The 14,230-nt window shown below is 56.8% G+C and overlaps 7 protein-coding genes across 7 annotated transcripts; 4 read left to right on the top strand and 3 right to left on the bottom strand.

Annotated features, from left to right (window-relative positions):
- The first annotated feature begins 292 nt into the window (after window positions 1-292).
- Window positions 293-3,308, top strand: DL89DRAFT_267625 (uncharacterized protein). The gene has a single exon (XM_040887574.1). The coding sequence runs from the start codon at window positions 461-463 to the stop codon at window positions 3,254-3,256; it is 2,796 nt and encodes a 931-aa protein (XP_040743077.1). The 5' UTR covers window positions 293-460; the 3' UTR covers window positions 3,257-3,308.
- DL89DRAFT_267624 (uncharacterized protein) lies at window positions 3,304-4,886 on the bottom strand. The gene has a single exon (XM_040887573.1). It carries the CDS (start codon window positions 4,474-4,476, stop codon window positions 3,346-3,348), a length of 1,131 nt encoding a protein of 376 aa, XP_040743076.1. The 5' UTR covers window positions 4,477-4,886; the 3' UTR covers window positions 3,304-3,345.
- Window positions 4,887-5,875: 989 nt separating this feature from the next.
- On the bottom strand, window positions 5,876-6,965 carry DL89DRAFT_267622 (family 24 glycoside hydrolase). The gene has a single exon (XM_040887572.1). The coding sequence runs from the start codon at window positions 6,884-6,886 to the stop codon at window positions 6,044-6,046; it is 843 nt and encodes a 280-aa protein (XP_040743075.1). The 5' UTR covers window positions 6,887-6,965; the 3' UTR covers window positions 5,876-6,043.
- A 1,120-nt stretch (window positions 6,966-8,085) lies between these two features.
- Window positions 8,086-8,796, top strand: DL89DRAFT_203211 (major intrinsic protein; the record flags this gene model as incomplete). The annotated part of the gene is made up of 1 exon (XM_040884021.1): window positions 8,086-8,796. A coding segment is annotated over one exon (711 nt), but the record flags the coding sequence as incomplete, so codon positions are not given.
- Window positions 8,797-8,995: 199 nt separating this feature from the next.
- Window positions 8,996-11,461, bottom strand: DL89DRAFT_257645 (cysteine proteinase; the record flags this gene model as incomplete). The annotated part of the gene is made up of 1 exon (XM_040885546.1): window positions 8,996-11,461. The coding sequence occupies one exon, from the start codon at window positions 11,459-11,461 to the stop codon at window positions 8,996-8,998; it is 2,466 nt and encodes an 821-aa protein (XP_040743073.1).
- A 799-nt stretch (window positions 11,462-12,260) lies between these two features.
- Window positions 12,261-13,127, top strand: DL89DRAFT_257644 (uncharacterized protein; the record flags this gene model as incomplete). Its single annotated transcript, XM_040885545.1, has 1 exon — window positions 12,261-13,127. One exon carries the CDS (start codon window positions 12,261-12,263, stop codon window positions 13,125-13,127), a length of 867 nt encoding a protein of 288 aa, XP_040743072.1.
- A 92-nt stretch (window positions 13,128-13,219) lies between these two features.
- Window positions 13,220-14,230, top strand: DL89DRAFT_160353 (uncharacterized protein). The gene has a single exon (XM_040883648.1). The coding sequence runs from the start codon at window positions 13,498-13,500 to the stop codon at window positions 13,864-13,866; it is 369 nt and encodes a 122-aa protein (XP_040743071.1). The 5' UTR covers window positions 13,220-13,497; the 3' UTR covers window positions 13,867-14,230.

Here is a 14,230-nt window from a genome sequence, read left to right as displayed (position 1 = left end):
GGTTGCGGCGTATGCTCCGCCTTTGGCCACATGAGAAAAATCTTGCGACCACATCACACGCTCGGCTGGTTTTTTCTGGGGAGGCATGGCCCACTGCGGAATTAATGGGTGTCACGGGCCACTGTTCAGCTGAGGGCAGTCTTTACCGAAAAAAGAAACAATTGGGTGGAAATCCAACTTCCAAAAGAACAGCTCAGCCGAATGTCATGACGTCCTTGGCAGGATCTGTGTTTTGGAAGCTGGAGGAGGACAAGCAAACTCGTTTCTTGCTCGTCTTTGGGCTGGTTCCTGAGCAGTCAATAAATTGCAGTTGCGCCACTGGCTGCAGAAAGGAATAATCAGCAGCTGTTTTTCCTTTCCATATCGCTTCCTGGTCTTGTTTTCACTTTTTCGTTGTACGCCCTATTTTGTCCTCTAATTCCGCCCCCCCCTTCACGTATACCAGTTGGGTACTCCATTAATGAACGACGAAGCAGGCACGTCGCATAAGCGGCAAACCGTGTCTTCTGGTGGCAGCAACGCGACCCGTCTGCGCCGGTCGATGACAGAGGCACAGCTGGATACTACAACTGACTCGGACTCGGAGAACCTGCAGCTGAGGCGGGCACGCACACAGCAGAGCGCCAGCATCGGGCGCATCCCCTTCCCCATGCTTCGGGCAGAGGACGACTCACCGGCCTCGTGGTTCATCCCACGGGTGCGGTCGGCGCTGTATGAAAACATCCTGAATATGCAGACAGGGCACCGTAACAAGGGCAAGGGCGTTAGGGCGTGGTACAGCTCATATACTACAATCGACTGGCTGCACGACGACATCCGCGAGCAGGCCAGGTTGCGCGAGATGCGCGCCAAGGGCGGATGGTGGGTGAACCATGTGTGGGACCCAATGCAGGGCTGGGTGTTGGTGATAATTGTTGGCATCCTGTGTGGGCTGATTGCCGGATTCGTGTCAGAGTGGACTGAGCTGCTGGCGGGCTGGAAGACCGGGTACTGCCAAACAGACTGGCGGTTATCAAAGGAAACATGCTGCCGCCAGAGCGCCATTGAGTGTGAGTACTGGCACACATGGAAGTCGCAGGCGTTGCCTGGTCATTTGATCTACATTCTGGCTGGCGGGCTGTACACGCTGGCAGCGGCAGTCATGGTTGTGAGATCGGCAACCCGTGTAACTGTGGCCAGCGGGGCCACTTCGTCATCAGTCGAAACCCGCATATCGCCGACTCTCAAGGTAGCCTACTATGGCGCTGGATCCGGAATTCCTGAGGTCAAGAGCATCCTCGCTGGCTTTGTTATCCACGGATTCCTTGGTGTGCGTATCCTGATAGTCAAGACGTTTGGCCTGATTCTATGCTGTGCTTCTGGCATCATGGCCGGCAAGGAAGGACCGATGGTCCAGATTGCATCGTCGCTGGGCAACATCTCCACGCGTATCTTTGACAAGTATTATAAAAACGAGGCCAAGAAGCGCGAGATTATCTCGGCATCGGCGGCCGCCGGCGTAAGCGTGGCGTTCGGCGCACCTATTGGCGGGGTCCTGTTTTCCCTTGAAGAGGTGTCGTATTTCTTCCCGAACAAGACAATGCTTCGCAGCCTCACCTGCGCCCTGGTCGCCGCCCTGGTTCTGAAGGCATACGACCCGTTTGGGACGGGCAAACTCGTTCTATTCCAGACCACCTACGACATCGATTACCAGTGGTTTGAGATGATTGCGTTTGTCATCATTGGTATCTTTGGTGGCCTGTACGGCGCGATGTTCTGCAAGCTCAATATGGCTGTCAACCGGCTGCGCAAGAATACCTGGATTGGCAGGTATCCCGTGCTTGAAGTCATCGCTATCACTGCGCTGACTTTGTCGGTCAGCTACTCGAACCCGTTCACCAGAGTTGGGCTGGGGGAGCTTGTCGGGTCGCTGTTCCAAGAGTGCCCGCACGACCTCAAGCGCCCATCGAGCGGCGAAGAGGGCGATGAAGGGATTCACGACCTGCTCTGTGTCGCTGGCTCACAGTTTTCAGACTATGTTCCCCTGCTGTCCTTGCTTGCGCTGACTCTGCTGAACCGGGCGTCCTTTGCTGTTATTACATTTGGTATGAAGGTGCCGTCGGGGCTGGTTTTGCCGTCAATGTCTATCGGCGCCGTTTTCGGTCGCATTGTCGGCACATACATGGAGTATCTGACACGGCAGCACCCAGGGCATTGGATGTTTGCACAGTGCCCTGCTAACGGCCGGTGCATAGTTCCTGGCGTCTATGCTCTGGTCGGTGCCGGGGCTACTCTGACAGGAGCCACCCACACCACAATCGCAGTAGTGGCCATTCTGATGGAGCTGACTGGCAACTTACAGTACACGCTGCCGGTGCTGGTGGGAGTCATGGCTGCGCGCTGGGTTGCCGACTACTTCAGCGCCAGCGGTATCTACGATCTTTTGCTCGAGCACGCTGGCCACCCGTTCTTTGATACTCGCACGCAGTACATTTACACTAAGCGGACCGCGGGTGAGGTCATGCAGGACGACCTGGAGAACATCTGCATCGACTACGAGAATGAAAATACTATAGCACTGCTGGAAAAGCGGCTGGACCGGATCCGAGACCGTGGGTTGGGCGACGGTGGCTTTGCAGTTGTCGATTCCCGCGGGCATTTGGTTGGGTGGATTGCATGCGCAGAGCTTGAGTACGCACTTGAGCGGTGCAAGTCGCTGGACCGGACCACTGTGTGTTTCTTTAACAACCCGCTGTGGAATGTCGACTATGCCGCTGCCTACGACATGCTGGCCCTGCCACATCACCGCACACCACCCGAGTTTGTCAAGCACAAGCAGCGCAGTGAAGTCAGGAAGCTTGTGCACAGCGCGAGGAAAGAGGAGGCGAGCAGGTGGGGTAAATGGCTGTGGCCTCAGGCCGCTGGCGAGTCGGAACCGCTGATTGATGGCGCTGCTGAGGGCTCGCATGTGCCATCGTATAGTTCGAGCGACCGGACAGAGCAGATAGAAGAGGAGTCGCCGGAAATTTCTCCGCGGATGGCACCAATCGACATCCCAGGATTCCACGATCGCGCCAACGATTTCACGCCGTTTGTCGACCAGACTCCGCTGACAATCTCGCCTAATTCGCCAATTGAGCTCGTCATGTCGCTGATGGGCCGTTTGGGCGTATCATATCTGTGTGTGGTCGACAAGGGTGTTTACTGTGGCGTCATCTATAAGAAGGTCTTCTTGGGCTATTTGAAGGAACTCGAACACTCAGGCTACACACACTAGATTCATTCTGTGCAATTCACGATTTTTCAAACTACTTACAAAGCAAACTACGAAAAAGTTTTCCAGATATCAGGGGTGTTTTTTTTTGTTTAGACAGTGGTCTCGACGCTCATCTTTGACCTCACTGACTTGAATGCGTTGTCATCATCGTTGAGCTCGGCTGACGACTGGTGGCGGTTGAGCCGACCATACTCCTTCTCCTGCTTCTCGCGGCGACCAGTAATCCAGGCAACGAACGCCTTCCTGTAGATATCCAGAGCCGGGTTCATGATGTACACCAAAAAGTTGAGGACGCCCTGGATCGATGGCATCAGGTAGCACATGACAAAGAGCCAGAAGGGCGGTAGCAGCATCATGGCGTTTGCCACCAGCCATGTCTGAGTGATGACAGGGATGAGCGGGTAGAAAGTGACGCGCAGGGTGACCGAGCGAATATAGCGCTTGCGCTCTTCGGTCATCGAGCTGATGGTGTCATCATCGAGCAGGTCGAGCTTCTCAGGCGCAGCAAATGTGTCCCGGGTGACCTTCCACACCTGCGACATCTTGAGATATGTGAACAGGGCAATGAAGAAGAGGAAGATGACGCCGAGTGTAATCCAGGACCACTGCATAAGCCACAGGTTGCGGAAAAAGACGTGCATGGGCGCACGGATGTGGAACGACTGCGCAGTCGGCAGCCATGCAACCTTGGTGAACAGGTACATGTACGGGTGGGTAACAAAGAACCCGATAAAGAAGCTCGCGACCTCGTAGTACGGCTGAATTCTGTACGCATACCGGGACTTGCGCGTAAGCACTGTCAGCAGCAGCTGAATCCCCATGCACGTCGACAGAAGCACAAATGTGACCGACGCCCCCGCCATAATCCACAGCATTGCGCGCACAGTTAGTTCGTTACGGCTAGACATGTACTCGTTGTTGAAAACGAAGAGCTGCGAAACCGAGTAAATCAGGTCACAGACAGCGATAGATGTCGATAGACGCAGAGAAGGCCGGCTCAGCAGGTTTCGGTTCTTGATGACAAACACCGTGCTCGACAGGAGCACAATAATGCAGCAGACGACTGAGCAGATGTTCAGGCCATGGCACACTACGGCCCAGTCACCGAGCAGACCGTGGAACTCTTTGGGCGGAACGACCGGGGCCGTCGAGTTGTTTGACAGATCGCGGCGTTGGGGGAGAGCAAGCTCGGCAAAGTATGCCGGTAGTATAGCGCTCATGATGTATGTGTATATAACAGGAAAGGATTAGACGAGGAAGGGATTATTGGGTTACTGTAGAAACAAAAAGTTTGGAGGAAAGCTGTAGACAATTGGGGTCGTTGTAAGGAGCGAGAACGGGGGAGCCATGCCGTTTCCGTGCCATTTAAGAAAGGCACTGAACTACGCGGGATGGTCCAGCAAAAGGCGGCAAGTCTTTTCACTCGCCTCAGAGGGGGCAGATCCTCACGTTCGCAATTGTCTGGAGTAACATGTAAAATAAGAGCAGGCGCTCTGCCATCCTTGGTCAAAAGAGAATCCTAAGGGTTCGAAATTGAGCAACCGCGAACCGCCTTTTTTCAATCGCGAACGCCGCTCACCTGTTCAAACTTTATCGACTGTGAGGCAAAAAAAAGTGGGTGCAATTTGAATGGGTCGGCTGGCAAATCCATGCCTGGATCAACCCCTCTAAATGCCTTCCTTCCTGAGTATCCCCCTCGCGCACCTGTAAGCACCGGCTTTCCTCTCAAGGCTGCGTTTTTCTCTTGAGAATTCTCCCACCCGCTGGCCAGCCGGGCTTTTTGCAGCGCGAACCACGAATGCCACTCGTTTTTTTACTTGTCGCCACTTGATCACGTCGTTCTTTGTAGATGGCCAATCGCCACAAAGACCTCGGCTGTTGCTCTGCAGCGGAGATGCATGTTTATGTACGGCATACATATCACGCCCCCTAGGCCTGTACGGAGTTGCACTGCTGGCGGGACTGAGTCAGTTCTGCTGCCGCCAGGTTCCATGTTTTGTTTCTGACGCAGCTAGCAAAGGAGTGTTGGTTGCTAATCGATCTCGTGCATGCCAACAACATCCGCACTAGCCAGCTGGGGTGCACGACCAATGGCAGCAGCAACCATCGGCTGTATTACCAATGGCTCAACAAAAGTAAACAATGGGCCAAGGACGGCTACAGGAAAGTTCACCCTTTTCCCTTCCCGGTCTTTGTCACTGCAACTGAGATGCGAATGGCACATCATAGGGGAGATGTTGTTTTTTCCAGAGGAATGCACGCCGCTGCCTGGAGCAATAAATCGTACATGATGCGAATACAATATGCGGCGTTCTGCGGAGGATTGACCAGGCCGTCCAAATACATTTTTCGCAATATCAGTTCCTTCCCATCCCCTCTCCTTGTGCACGTTTCGATACTATACATACTGGCAGGGGTAGGTGGTGGCAACTCAGTGGCGCACGTCCTGGGTGCATGACAGCACCACATAGAAAGCACAAGCCTGCTGGCTGCATTGACATCCACTCCCCCATCTCCGACATCCATCCAGACTCCAAACCCGCAAGCGTATAGTCAAGGAGGGGCCTGTGGAAGCCACATGCATTCCAGAGTCTCTCCTGTTTTGTGTCGCCGAGAATTCCCAGCTCTATCGCATTCCTGTGCAGACGAATGTGCTTGACTATTTGAAAGAGATGCTATTTACGAGAAAGAGGAGAATGGGCTACTTTTGTGGTATGGACGCTATCGCTTTTTGGTCCATTTGAAAAACGGGCAGTTTTTACAGGTTGGTATGATGAGCCCGAGAATTTACTGGCAGCTAGGGAAGGCCTGGCTCGACGAAGGCGTGGTGAACAGCTTGACCTCGGCGGCACGACGGCGGACAAGCCCGTCGAACACGCGGCCACCGGCCAGGCGCCACTGCGGCAGCTCGGCGGAGGCCACATCGTTCGGGCTCTCGCCGGCATTCAGCCGCGACACCAGCGTCGACGACTTGGCATTGCCGCAGCCAACATTGAACACCCACGAAGTCAGTGCGCCCCACTGGTTGTCGTTGAGAGTAACCGAGCCCTTGAGCATCTCGCCGAGGCACGTCGAATATTTAGGCGTGTCGTTCTTCAGCAGGGCCTCGGCCGAGGACTCGCTCAAGGGGAAGCCGTAGGAGACTTCGCCACAGCCCTTGCTTTGGCACAGGTGGCCGTAGCCGACAGTGGGCAGGCCGATGGGGTCGGGCGAGGGGCTCGGAACGAAGCCCTCGAATTCCTTGATCAGGCTGATTGAGGCGGCGTTCAGGGCCTTGCAGAATCCACTGCCACCAGTGTTGCCCGAGCTGCCCGAGTTGCCCGAGTCACCCGAGTCGCCACCAGAGGCACCGCACTTGCCAACAACATAGCTGCTAGTTCCAGTCTGGACATAGTAATCGGCGACATAGCAGCCGTCTTGGGTCTTGCCCCATAGCGAGTCGCCCTTGACTGTCTCACCTTCGGTTTGGCAGGAGAGAGTGACATCGTCACCGCGGCTGTACGTGCGGACAACGCCGTTGCTGGTGCCAGGACCAGAGCGGCAGTTGACGCTGTCTCCGTTGATGGTGTATCCGGACACGAGCTGGGAGAGGGTGGCGAGGGCAATAGCGGAGATGGCTGTGATCTTCATGGCTGTGAAAAAAAGTGTTTGCTTGAGTGGGGGGTTGCTGGGGGTGAAGGCGATGTTTTTGGTTGGAATTGGAGTTGTTGATGCTTTTCCATCTTTCGGCGGAAGATTCCAATGTCCTTTTATATGTGCATTCAGCGACCACCTCATCACTGACGTGTAGTAATATCATGCAAAAGCACTAGGTGCATTTTTTAGTCCAAAATTTGAGGTATTTTCAGAAAAAATCATGGCAGACGGTCCGTGCTATTTTTAGCCCACCTACTTGTTTGCCTTAAGAAGATCAGCACATAGCACATGCGTTTGCTCACGTATCAATGCATATGTAAGCAGATCAAAAGCAATTATTTCTACTATCGCTAAGGCGTAGCTCAAAGCAGACATGAGCAAAAGACCGGCGATGCTAAAAATACACCGGGGGCCTGGCAGCTTTGTTTATGCTCTTCTTAGCTGGCTGCCTTGGCGCAATTTCAGGTGCATGGAGGGCGACGAGTATTTGATAACCTGAGCTCGAAGAGTCCAGGCTCTGCCCCAGGTGGGCTTCAGGAGGCCCTGCTATGGCTAAAAATATACATACTACAGCAGGGGCGTCCTGAAATATCAAATGAATTATGCGCCTTTGCGAAGGGTAAACGATGGCGACCCACGCTCGGCGCAGTTGTATTGGCCGGGACATATGCCCCATCTTTAGAGGTCTTCATTTTGTTTTATACAGCACCTCCCTACAATTCAGCTGCGTGTCATTGAACGGTCACTCGAAGGATAGAGCGTTTTTGGGCAGCTCAGAGTTCAGCTCCCACTACCCGTAGACATACATGCTTGAGACCTTCGGCCAGCACTCAGGTCAATATACGGCTACATTAGTCTGGCCGCCACATCAATAAAACACCAATGCCACATACAGTGGGCGGAGCACTTTTATTTTTCGCCACATTGCATATATCGCCTGTAAACATTGACCACAGGGGCACTTTTCCCTCCTAAATCCACCACGGCATTTATGCTTTTCCAAAAAAAGCAAGCAACTAGTCAGTTAATTTTATTCGCACTCTAGAATGGTATGCGCTAGAAGAAACAATCCAGTCCTAGCCGTAGCTCTTGCCTTACCCAGTGGTGATCCGGAGCAATGCATGAAGGACACAGAGACGCGCTTGCGGCCAGATAAGCTGGTGCCGCGTCTGCTATACGACTACAATGGCGAAATAGCTGAATTCCTGGCCATGACAATATTCATGATGATAGGGTTGTCGATAAACGCCACGGTGGTGTTCCGGGCGGCCACCCAGCCGGATGCCCACGACCTGACGATAGCGGTGGGCTGGGGGTGCGCGCTAATCGGCGGCATAGTGATGTCGATGGGGGTGTCTGGCGCGCATTTGAACCCAGCCCTGACATTCAGTCTGGCGGTATTTGGGCATTTCCCGTGGCGCCGTGTGCCCGGGATGGTGCTGGCGCAGGTTCTGGGCGGCTTTCTGGCGGCATTTTTCACCTGGCTGTTGTATTATCCGATCTGGGACAGGTTCAGCAGGCTGACGGTGGGGGAGCGGGCGACGGCCGGGATATTTATTATTCAGCCCACGGAGCCGGGTGTGTACGGGAATGGCAATCTTGTGTTCAACGAAATCGTATATTCGTTCAGTCTTTTGTATTTTGTCTTCTTTATCGCCGATAAGCGCATGACTCTGAGCGCGAGCACGGGCGCCATTCTTGCGGGCTTGTTCTTTGCAGCAACTATTCTTTCCGGCACCCAGTATGTTGCGGTGGTGGCGATGAATCCGGCCAGGGACCTGGGGCCACGGCTGTTTATTTGGGCTGCCGGGTGGAAAGATGTTTTCACGGCGCATAATTACTACTTTTATGTGCCGCTGGTGGGCCCGTTTATTGGTGGTGTGGCTGCCCGCGGCATTTACGACTATGTGGTCGTGGCGGAGGAGGTGAAGCCAGAGCGCATACGAAGGAAGTATTGGAACAAGTAGTTTCTTGTTAGAAGCCGCTTTAGCTATAACAAGGTAGCTGTCACTTCATCGCTAGACATGCATCTCCAAAAGGGCAGCGGGGTGCAGCTGCGACTACATGGCTGGGGATGAGCTTTAGTTGGTTAAAAAGGTACTCCTACAGAGACACATCGCTCGCATAGTCATTCTTTGGCGGGTCGAACCTCACAGGCTCGCTGGCCATCGGCACCAGCTCGCCTTTGCTTTTCTCCATGCGCGCCCACAGTGCCTCGCCGTCGGAATCGCTGGAGGCACTGGGCGGTCCCTGCACGGAGCCCTTGGCCACCAGGACGTCCTTGCTGGGGCGGCCGCGCTTCTTGGGCTGTGCCGAGCCCTTCTTCCTGCCGCGCCTCTCCGCCCTGACCTCGCCGGAGGCACTGACGCGGGTCCTCACCACGCCTGCATCCTCGATCCACTCGCCGGAGGCAGAGATTCTGGTGTTGCTGGAGCCGGCGGAGGCGCTGACCAGGCGCTCGGGGCCGATCTGGGCGCCGTCGTGGTAGTCAAGGACGGTTTTGGCATAGAAGGCCATGTAGGCGCGGCCGCGCGACGTGCGGCCCTGGCGCGCGCGCAGGTCGTCGGCAAAGGCCAGGACGTCGCGGATGTCGGCGCGCGAAACATGCGCGTCGTCGAACAAGTACCATTGGCCGCGGTGTTGCGCATACGCGGTGTAGTGGCCGGTGTCCATCTGGCCCAAGTGGTCGATGACGCAGAACAGCGAGTACTGGCAGGCCGGGTTCGAATGCGTCGCGTCGGTGCGGCGCTTCCCCAGAGCGGCGCTGCCACCCGGCCCGTCCACTATGGGCACCGGCGTGTCCTTGGGCATGTCGGCCGGCGGCTGCCTGGCCAGATCATGCAGGGAGATGCCGGCCAGGGTATCGGGCAGTGCATTGCCGGTGTTGCTGACGATGTTGCCGTTGGATGAGCGCACGCCCGACAGCGCCAGGCTGTGGGCGGCCACGGCTGCCGCCGTATAGGGAGTCATGTCCAGATGCTGCGGCAGCCGCACGAACGTGTCGATTTTGGCTGCCGCCGCACGCGTCCGCTCGAAGCGCTTCAGCTGGAACGCCAGGATCGGCGGCAGCTCCTTGACACTCAGCTGCTTGGTCGCTGCCGCCTCCGCCTTGCATGATGCGCACTGGTAGGCGCCCAGCCGCTCCACCCGCGTGTAGTGCGCCAGGCAGTCCTGCAGGGTCACCACCGGATGCGACCCGTGCGACGCTGACGTCTGCGTGCGGCGCCGCGGCTCGTCGGTCAGTGCTGCGTCTACGGCTCGGGCTGTGAATGACGTCGGCGTGGTGAGCCGGTAGGATGTGGAGGTCACGGGTGGTGCCGGCACCAGCCCGCCCGACGTCTCACGGCGCGGCACGTGCGCAGGGATGTCCAGCGAGATGTCCAGCATTGGGTCGTGGGCGTGGGTGGTGGTGCCGCAGCGAGAGCAGGTGACGGTGCTCTGTAGGACGCCCGCAAACGCCTGATGCACCAGGCAGGGGCAGGGCGTCACATGCGAATGCGCCAGGCGGCTGGCCAATGGCCGCGCGTCCCGGCCCTCCAGCTCGCCAGCCGCCAGCACATTGTCAGTGAACCCGACGTGCAGGGCGTCCAGCACGGCCATCAGGCATTCGTGGGCGTCCTGCTGTCCGTAACCGGCCAGGTCGCCACGCAGCACCCACAGAGCACGCAGCAGCCCCACCGGCCCAAAGGCCGGGGCCCGGGCACCCGGCGCATGGACCGCCTGCACCGCCCCCTCCAATTCGCAGGCCATGCACGCGGCATCGCCATCGGCGGCCACCGGCTGCGCATCGCCGGTACCCGGCGCCCGTGACCGCAGCCAGCCAACGCGTCCCACGCGGCATTTGCTCGGGTGGTGGCCGTCGCTCAGCATCCACCCGCGCAGCAGCGGATTGTGCAGCAGCGCCTGCAGCACTACGCTCAGGTAGCACGTGGCCCCCAGGTTGTGCAGCCCGCGGACGCCCGCACACGGGCCCACCGTCCCGTGGTCCCTTAGATACTTGGCCTGGGCTGGCGACAGGTCCGAGCCCGTCGACACGATCCGTGGCCGCTTGGCCTCGGGCTCGGCCGCATCGCACAGCGCCGCGTACCACCGGATGTATGCGCCCCGCAGCCACCCCGTCACCGCCTGGTCGTATACGTAGTCGTTGCAGGCGTTGCAGAACAGCTCCAGCCGCGCAAAGTCAATGGCGAACACGTGGTTGCTCTCCCGCAGATGCTCCTTGATGTGCGACGACCCGCGCCGCCAGCACCCAAAAAAGTCGCACGACAGACACGCGTGCAGACGGTCGGCCGGCGTGTGGCACGTGAAGCACGACGGCGCCGGCATCTCGTCCACCAGCCGCTTGCGGCTCCGGTCGCCGTCGCCTGAGCCGGTCGCCGGCGTCGCCTCGCGGTTCTCTGAGCCGCCGCTGGCTGCTGCCCCGCGTCGCCCCTGCAGGAGCGCCTGCCGGTGTCGGCAGACATTTGCGTATGGCACCAGCACCTTGAGCCGGTCCACCACCGCCTTGGTTTTGCTGCCCAGGTGCGGGCACGTGATGTGCTGGCTTTTTGTGTGTGCATTGAACGTCATTGCGCTGACCCCCCGCCCCCGCGATGCTGGTGCTGGCGACCGGCTGATTCTGTGTGCGTGAATTGGCGACGTGGCCATTGCCGAGTGGAAAAATAAAAAGACTGGAGAGTACAGAGAAGAAGTGTGATTTGCCTTTTGTGGCCAGAGCGGCTTGGCAAAGCAACGTTTCTTGATCGATCAAACACCCCCGAGACTTTCCGACCACGTAGCCCTCTTGTTCGTGTCGCGCTCGCCTGGTCGGCAGCCCGCCCAGAGTCCGACGGCCCGCCGGGCGCACCATCTGCAATCCGTCTCGGCCTCCATGCCACCAATAACTAGATGCCCAGCCGCTTCTTTTACCGTAAGATCAGGCCACAGGCTTACCGTTGGGCTTTTTTTCGTAGTAAGCCGATTTTTTTTCCGCTTCACACTTTATGCCAGGGTGGACTGTTTTTTCCTGCGATTTTCACAGTCCTTCTTGCCTGGGAAGTAGGGCCGTTCTCTCTCGGACAAAACAGTCCAAGGCACCTCAGCTCAGGAGATGATGTCCTTCGCCCCCCAATTGCTCGGCGTATCTTTATCCACGGACGTTATCGCACCAATTACCAAGCAAGTCCGCCCTCATATTTCATGTGCAAAAAAGCGAGCTGGCAGCTTTTTTAGTTCAGCCAGGCAAAAAACGAAAAGTCCTCCTCGCCATATATAAAATACTGTGCAGCTGGCCCAGGCCAGGGGAAAAAAGTCACAGGCCTCCCTTTTTTCTTTAATATTCCCCTTTTATTTTTCTCTCCAGCCTTTTTTCTATTTTCCTACTTTTACCATGCTGGCTTCCGCGCGCTCTCTCTCAAAGCAGGTGCTCAGCCACCGCGCCCAGATCCAGCAGCAAACCAAGTCGCAGCTCAAGCAGCACAACCAGCAGCCGCGCAGCGCCCGGGACACGCGCGACGCGCCCGAGGACCTCCAGGTGCTGGAGAAGATGCGGCAGGAGAACCGGGAGCGCAAGAAGCGCTGGCGCGAGCTCAACGAGGAGCGCAACAAGGACAACGACCTGCGGTGCCGGGTCAACAAGCGCGCAACGCAGCTGTACGGCGCGCAGTCGACGCCGGCCAAGGAGAAGTGGATAGTGGAGGAGTTTGAGCGGCGGCAGCAGCGCCGCAAGGACAAGGAGCGCCGCAAGCAGCAGCAGAAGATCCCCACCAACTTCAGCCAGTACTCGGCGCTGCCCCCGCACCAGGTCAGCGCGGCACACGAGTTCTGGCGCGGCGCGGCGGAGCGGCATGCGGTGGAGCAGAGCAAGGAGCTGGTGTTTAGGCATTATGTGGAGCCTGCGGTCACGGGCGGATTGACGCTGCCGCCGCTGAGCAGCGTTATTCCCAAAGCCTTGATGCATGCCCCCGAGGATGCCAAGACACGTGAGCTGCCCGAGATGCATGCGGGCGAGCTCAGCTCCACCCCTACTCTGGCTGTGCCCTCGAGGTCCCAGTCGTTTAGTGCGCGCCATGTGCGCCCGTGGGAGGAGGAGAGCCTGCCTGATGACGACCTTTTGGCGCTGGCCAACCCCGATATTAGCCGCACCCCGACGCTCATGTCCCCGATGCCGGCCGACAAGGACCTGGGCGGCCTGGCCGAAGCCGCCTTCTCGCTGATGTCGCTGTCGTCGTCGAGCGCGGGCTCGCCCATGCCCTGAAATACAAGCAACAAAATCCCTCTTTTATCTTGTACGTCTCTTTATTTCCAAATGTTAAATATTCTTATCATTTTTATCCCTGTGTATCTTCCCAGCGGAGCATGAGCTCGTGTGTGCAGATCCAAAATTTTTGCAAAGGCTCCCACGTCCGAAATATCCCATGGTTCAGGATCCGAACCGTCTGTGACGGCGAGTCGACTGGCGTGGGCTGGGTGCGCGAATTTTCTATTTTACCCACAGGGCTGCCTTTGCGAATTGATTGCTCACTACCGTATTTTTTCCCGCCTTAATCAATACCACTTTTTTCAAACTCATTTCCGCCTCTTCTCCTTGGCACCCAAAAAAAAAAATTCAACCCCTTTTAATTAGAATGTCGTCGTTTACATCGAATCTCGTGCAGAAGCTCGGCTCGAAGGAGTTCCGGTCCTACCTAATGTCGACTCATTTCTGGGGACCGGTGGCCAACTGGGGCATTCCAATCAGCGCGATAGCCGATTTTTCGTCCTCGCCGGACATGATCTCGGGGCGGATGACGGCGACGCTGCTTCTGTACAGCACGCTGTTTGCACGGTTTGCGTGGATGGTGAACCCGCGCAACTACCTTCTGTTTGCCTGCCATATCACGAACCTGACCGCGCAGTCGGTGCAGATGGGCCGCTTCGTCAACTACAACGGCGGTCTGACCAAGATCCTGAAGGATAGCGCGCAGGCGTTCAAGACGGCGGCCGATAAGAAATAAGAAATAGGAATTAAGAAGTGCTCTTTACAAAAAAAAACGAGTATGTATGTGGACCCCGTTTTTAGGTGGAGCTTTGGTCCCCTGGTATATTAATGTGGGCTGGCCCAGTCTCCTGCTGTGTGGGAGACGGTTTTTTATTATCTCTCCCACCAACCCACCTGCGGTCTGATCTTGCCTATTAACGGAATTCTGTCCCAACAGATCGCCCCCCTCCTTTTTGCTGCCCAGAATTAAAACAAAGTGATGCGAAAAACACATGCAGCCCATGCACTATGACCGACACACATGCATATGTGAAGGAGAAAAATGCCAACCCGCATGTCCCATTGGACAATACCCGCATCTGCCACAGCCCATCCTTTGT

The sequence above is a fragment of the Linderina pennispora genome (assembly GCF_002104995.1).
Source record: "Linderina pennispora strain ATCC 12442 chromosome Unknown DL89scaffold_7, whole genome shotgun sequence".
Classification (NCBI taxonomy): domain Eukaryota; kingdom Fungi; phylum Kickxellomycota; class Kickxellomycetes; order Kickxellales; family Kickxellaceae; genus Linderina; species Linderina pennispora.
The sequence above is the reverse complement of the archived record's forward strand: the minus strand, read 5'-3'. Positions and strand labels throughout refer to the sequence as shown.

Excerpts from the sequence above, each read along its gene's own strand:
- DL89DRAFT_267625 (XM_040887574.1), top strand. The coding sequence starts at position 461 with ATGAACGACGAAGCAGGCACGTCGCATAAGCGGCAAACCGTGTCTTCT.
- DL89DRAFT_267624 (XM_040887573.1), bottom strand. The coding sequence starts at position 4,476 with ATGAGCGCTATACTACCGGCATACTTTGCCGAGCTTGCTCTCCCCCAA.
- DL89DRAFT_267622 (XM_040887572.1), bottom strand. The coding sequence starts at position 6,886 with ATGAAGATCACAGCCATCTCCGCTATTGCCCTCGCCACCCTCTCCCAG.
- DL89DRAFT_160353 (XM_040883648.1), top strand. The coding sequence starts at position 13,498 with ATGTCGTCGTTTACATCGAATCTCGTGCAGAAGCTCGGCTCGAAGGAG.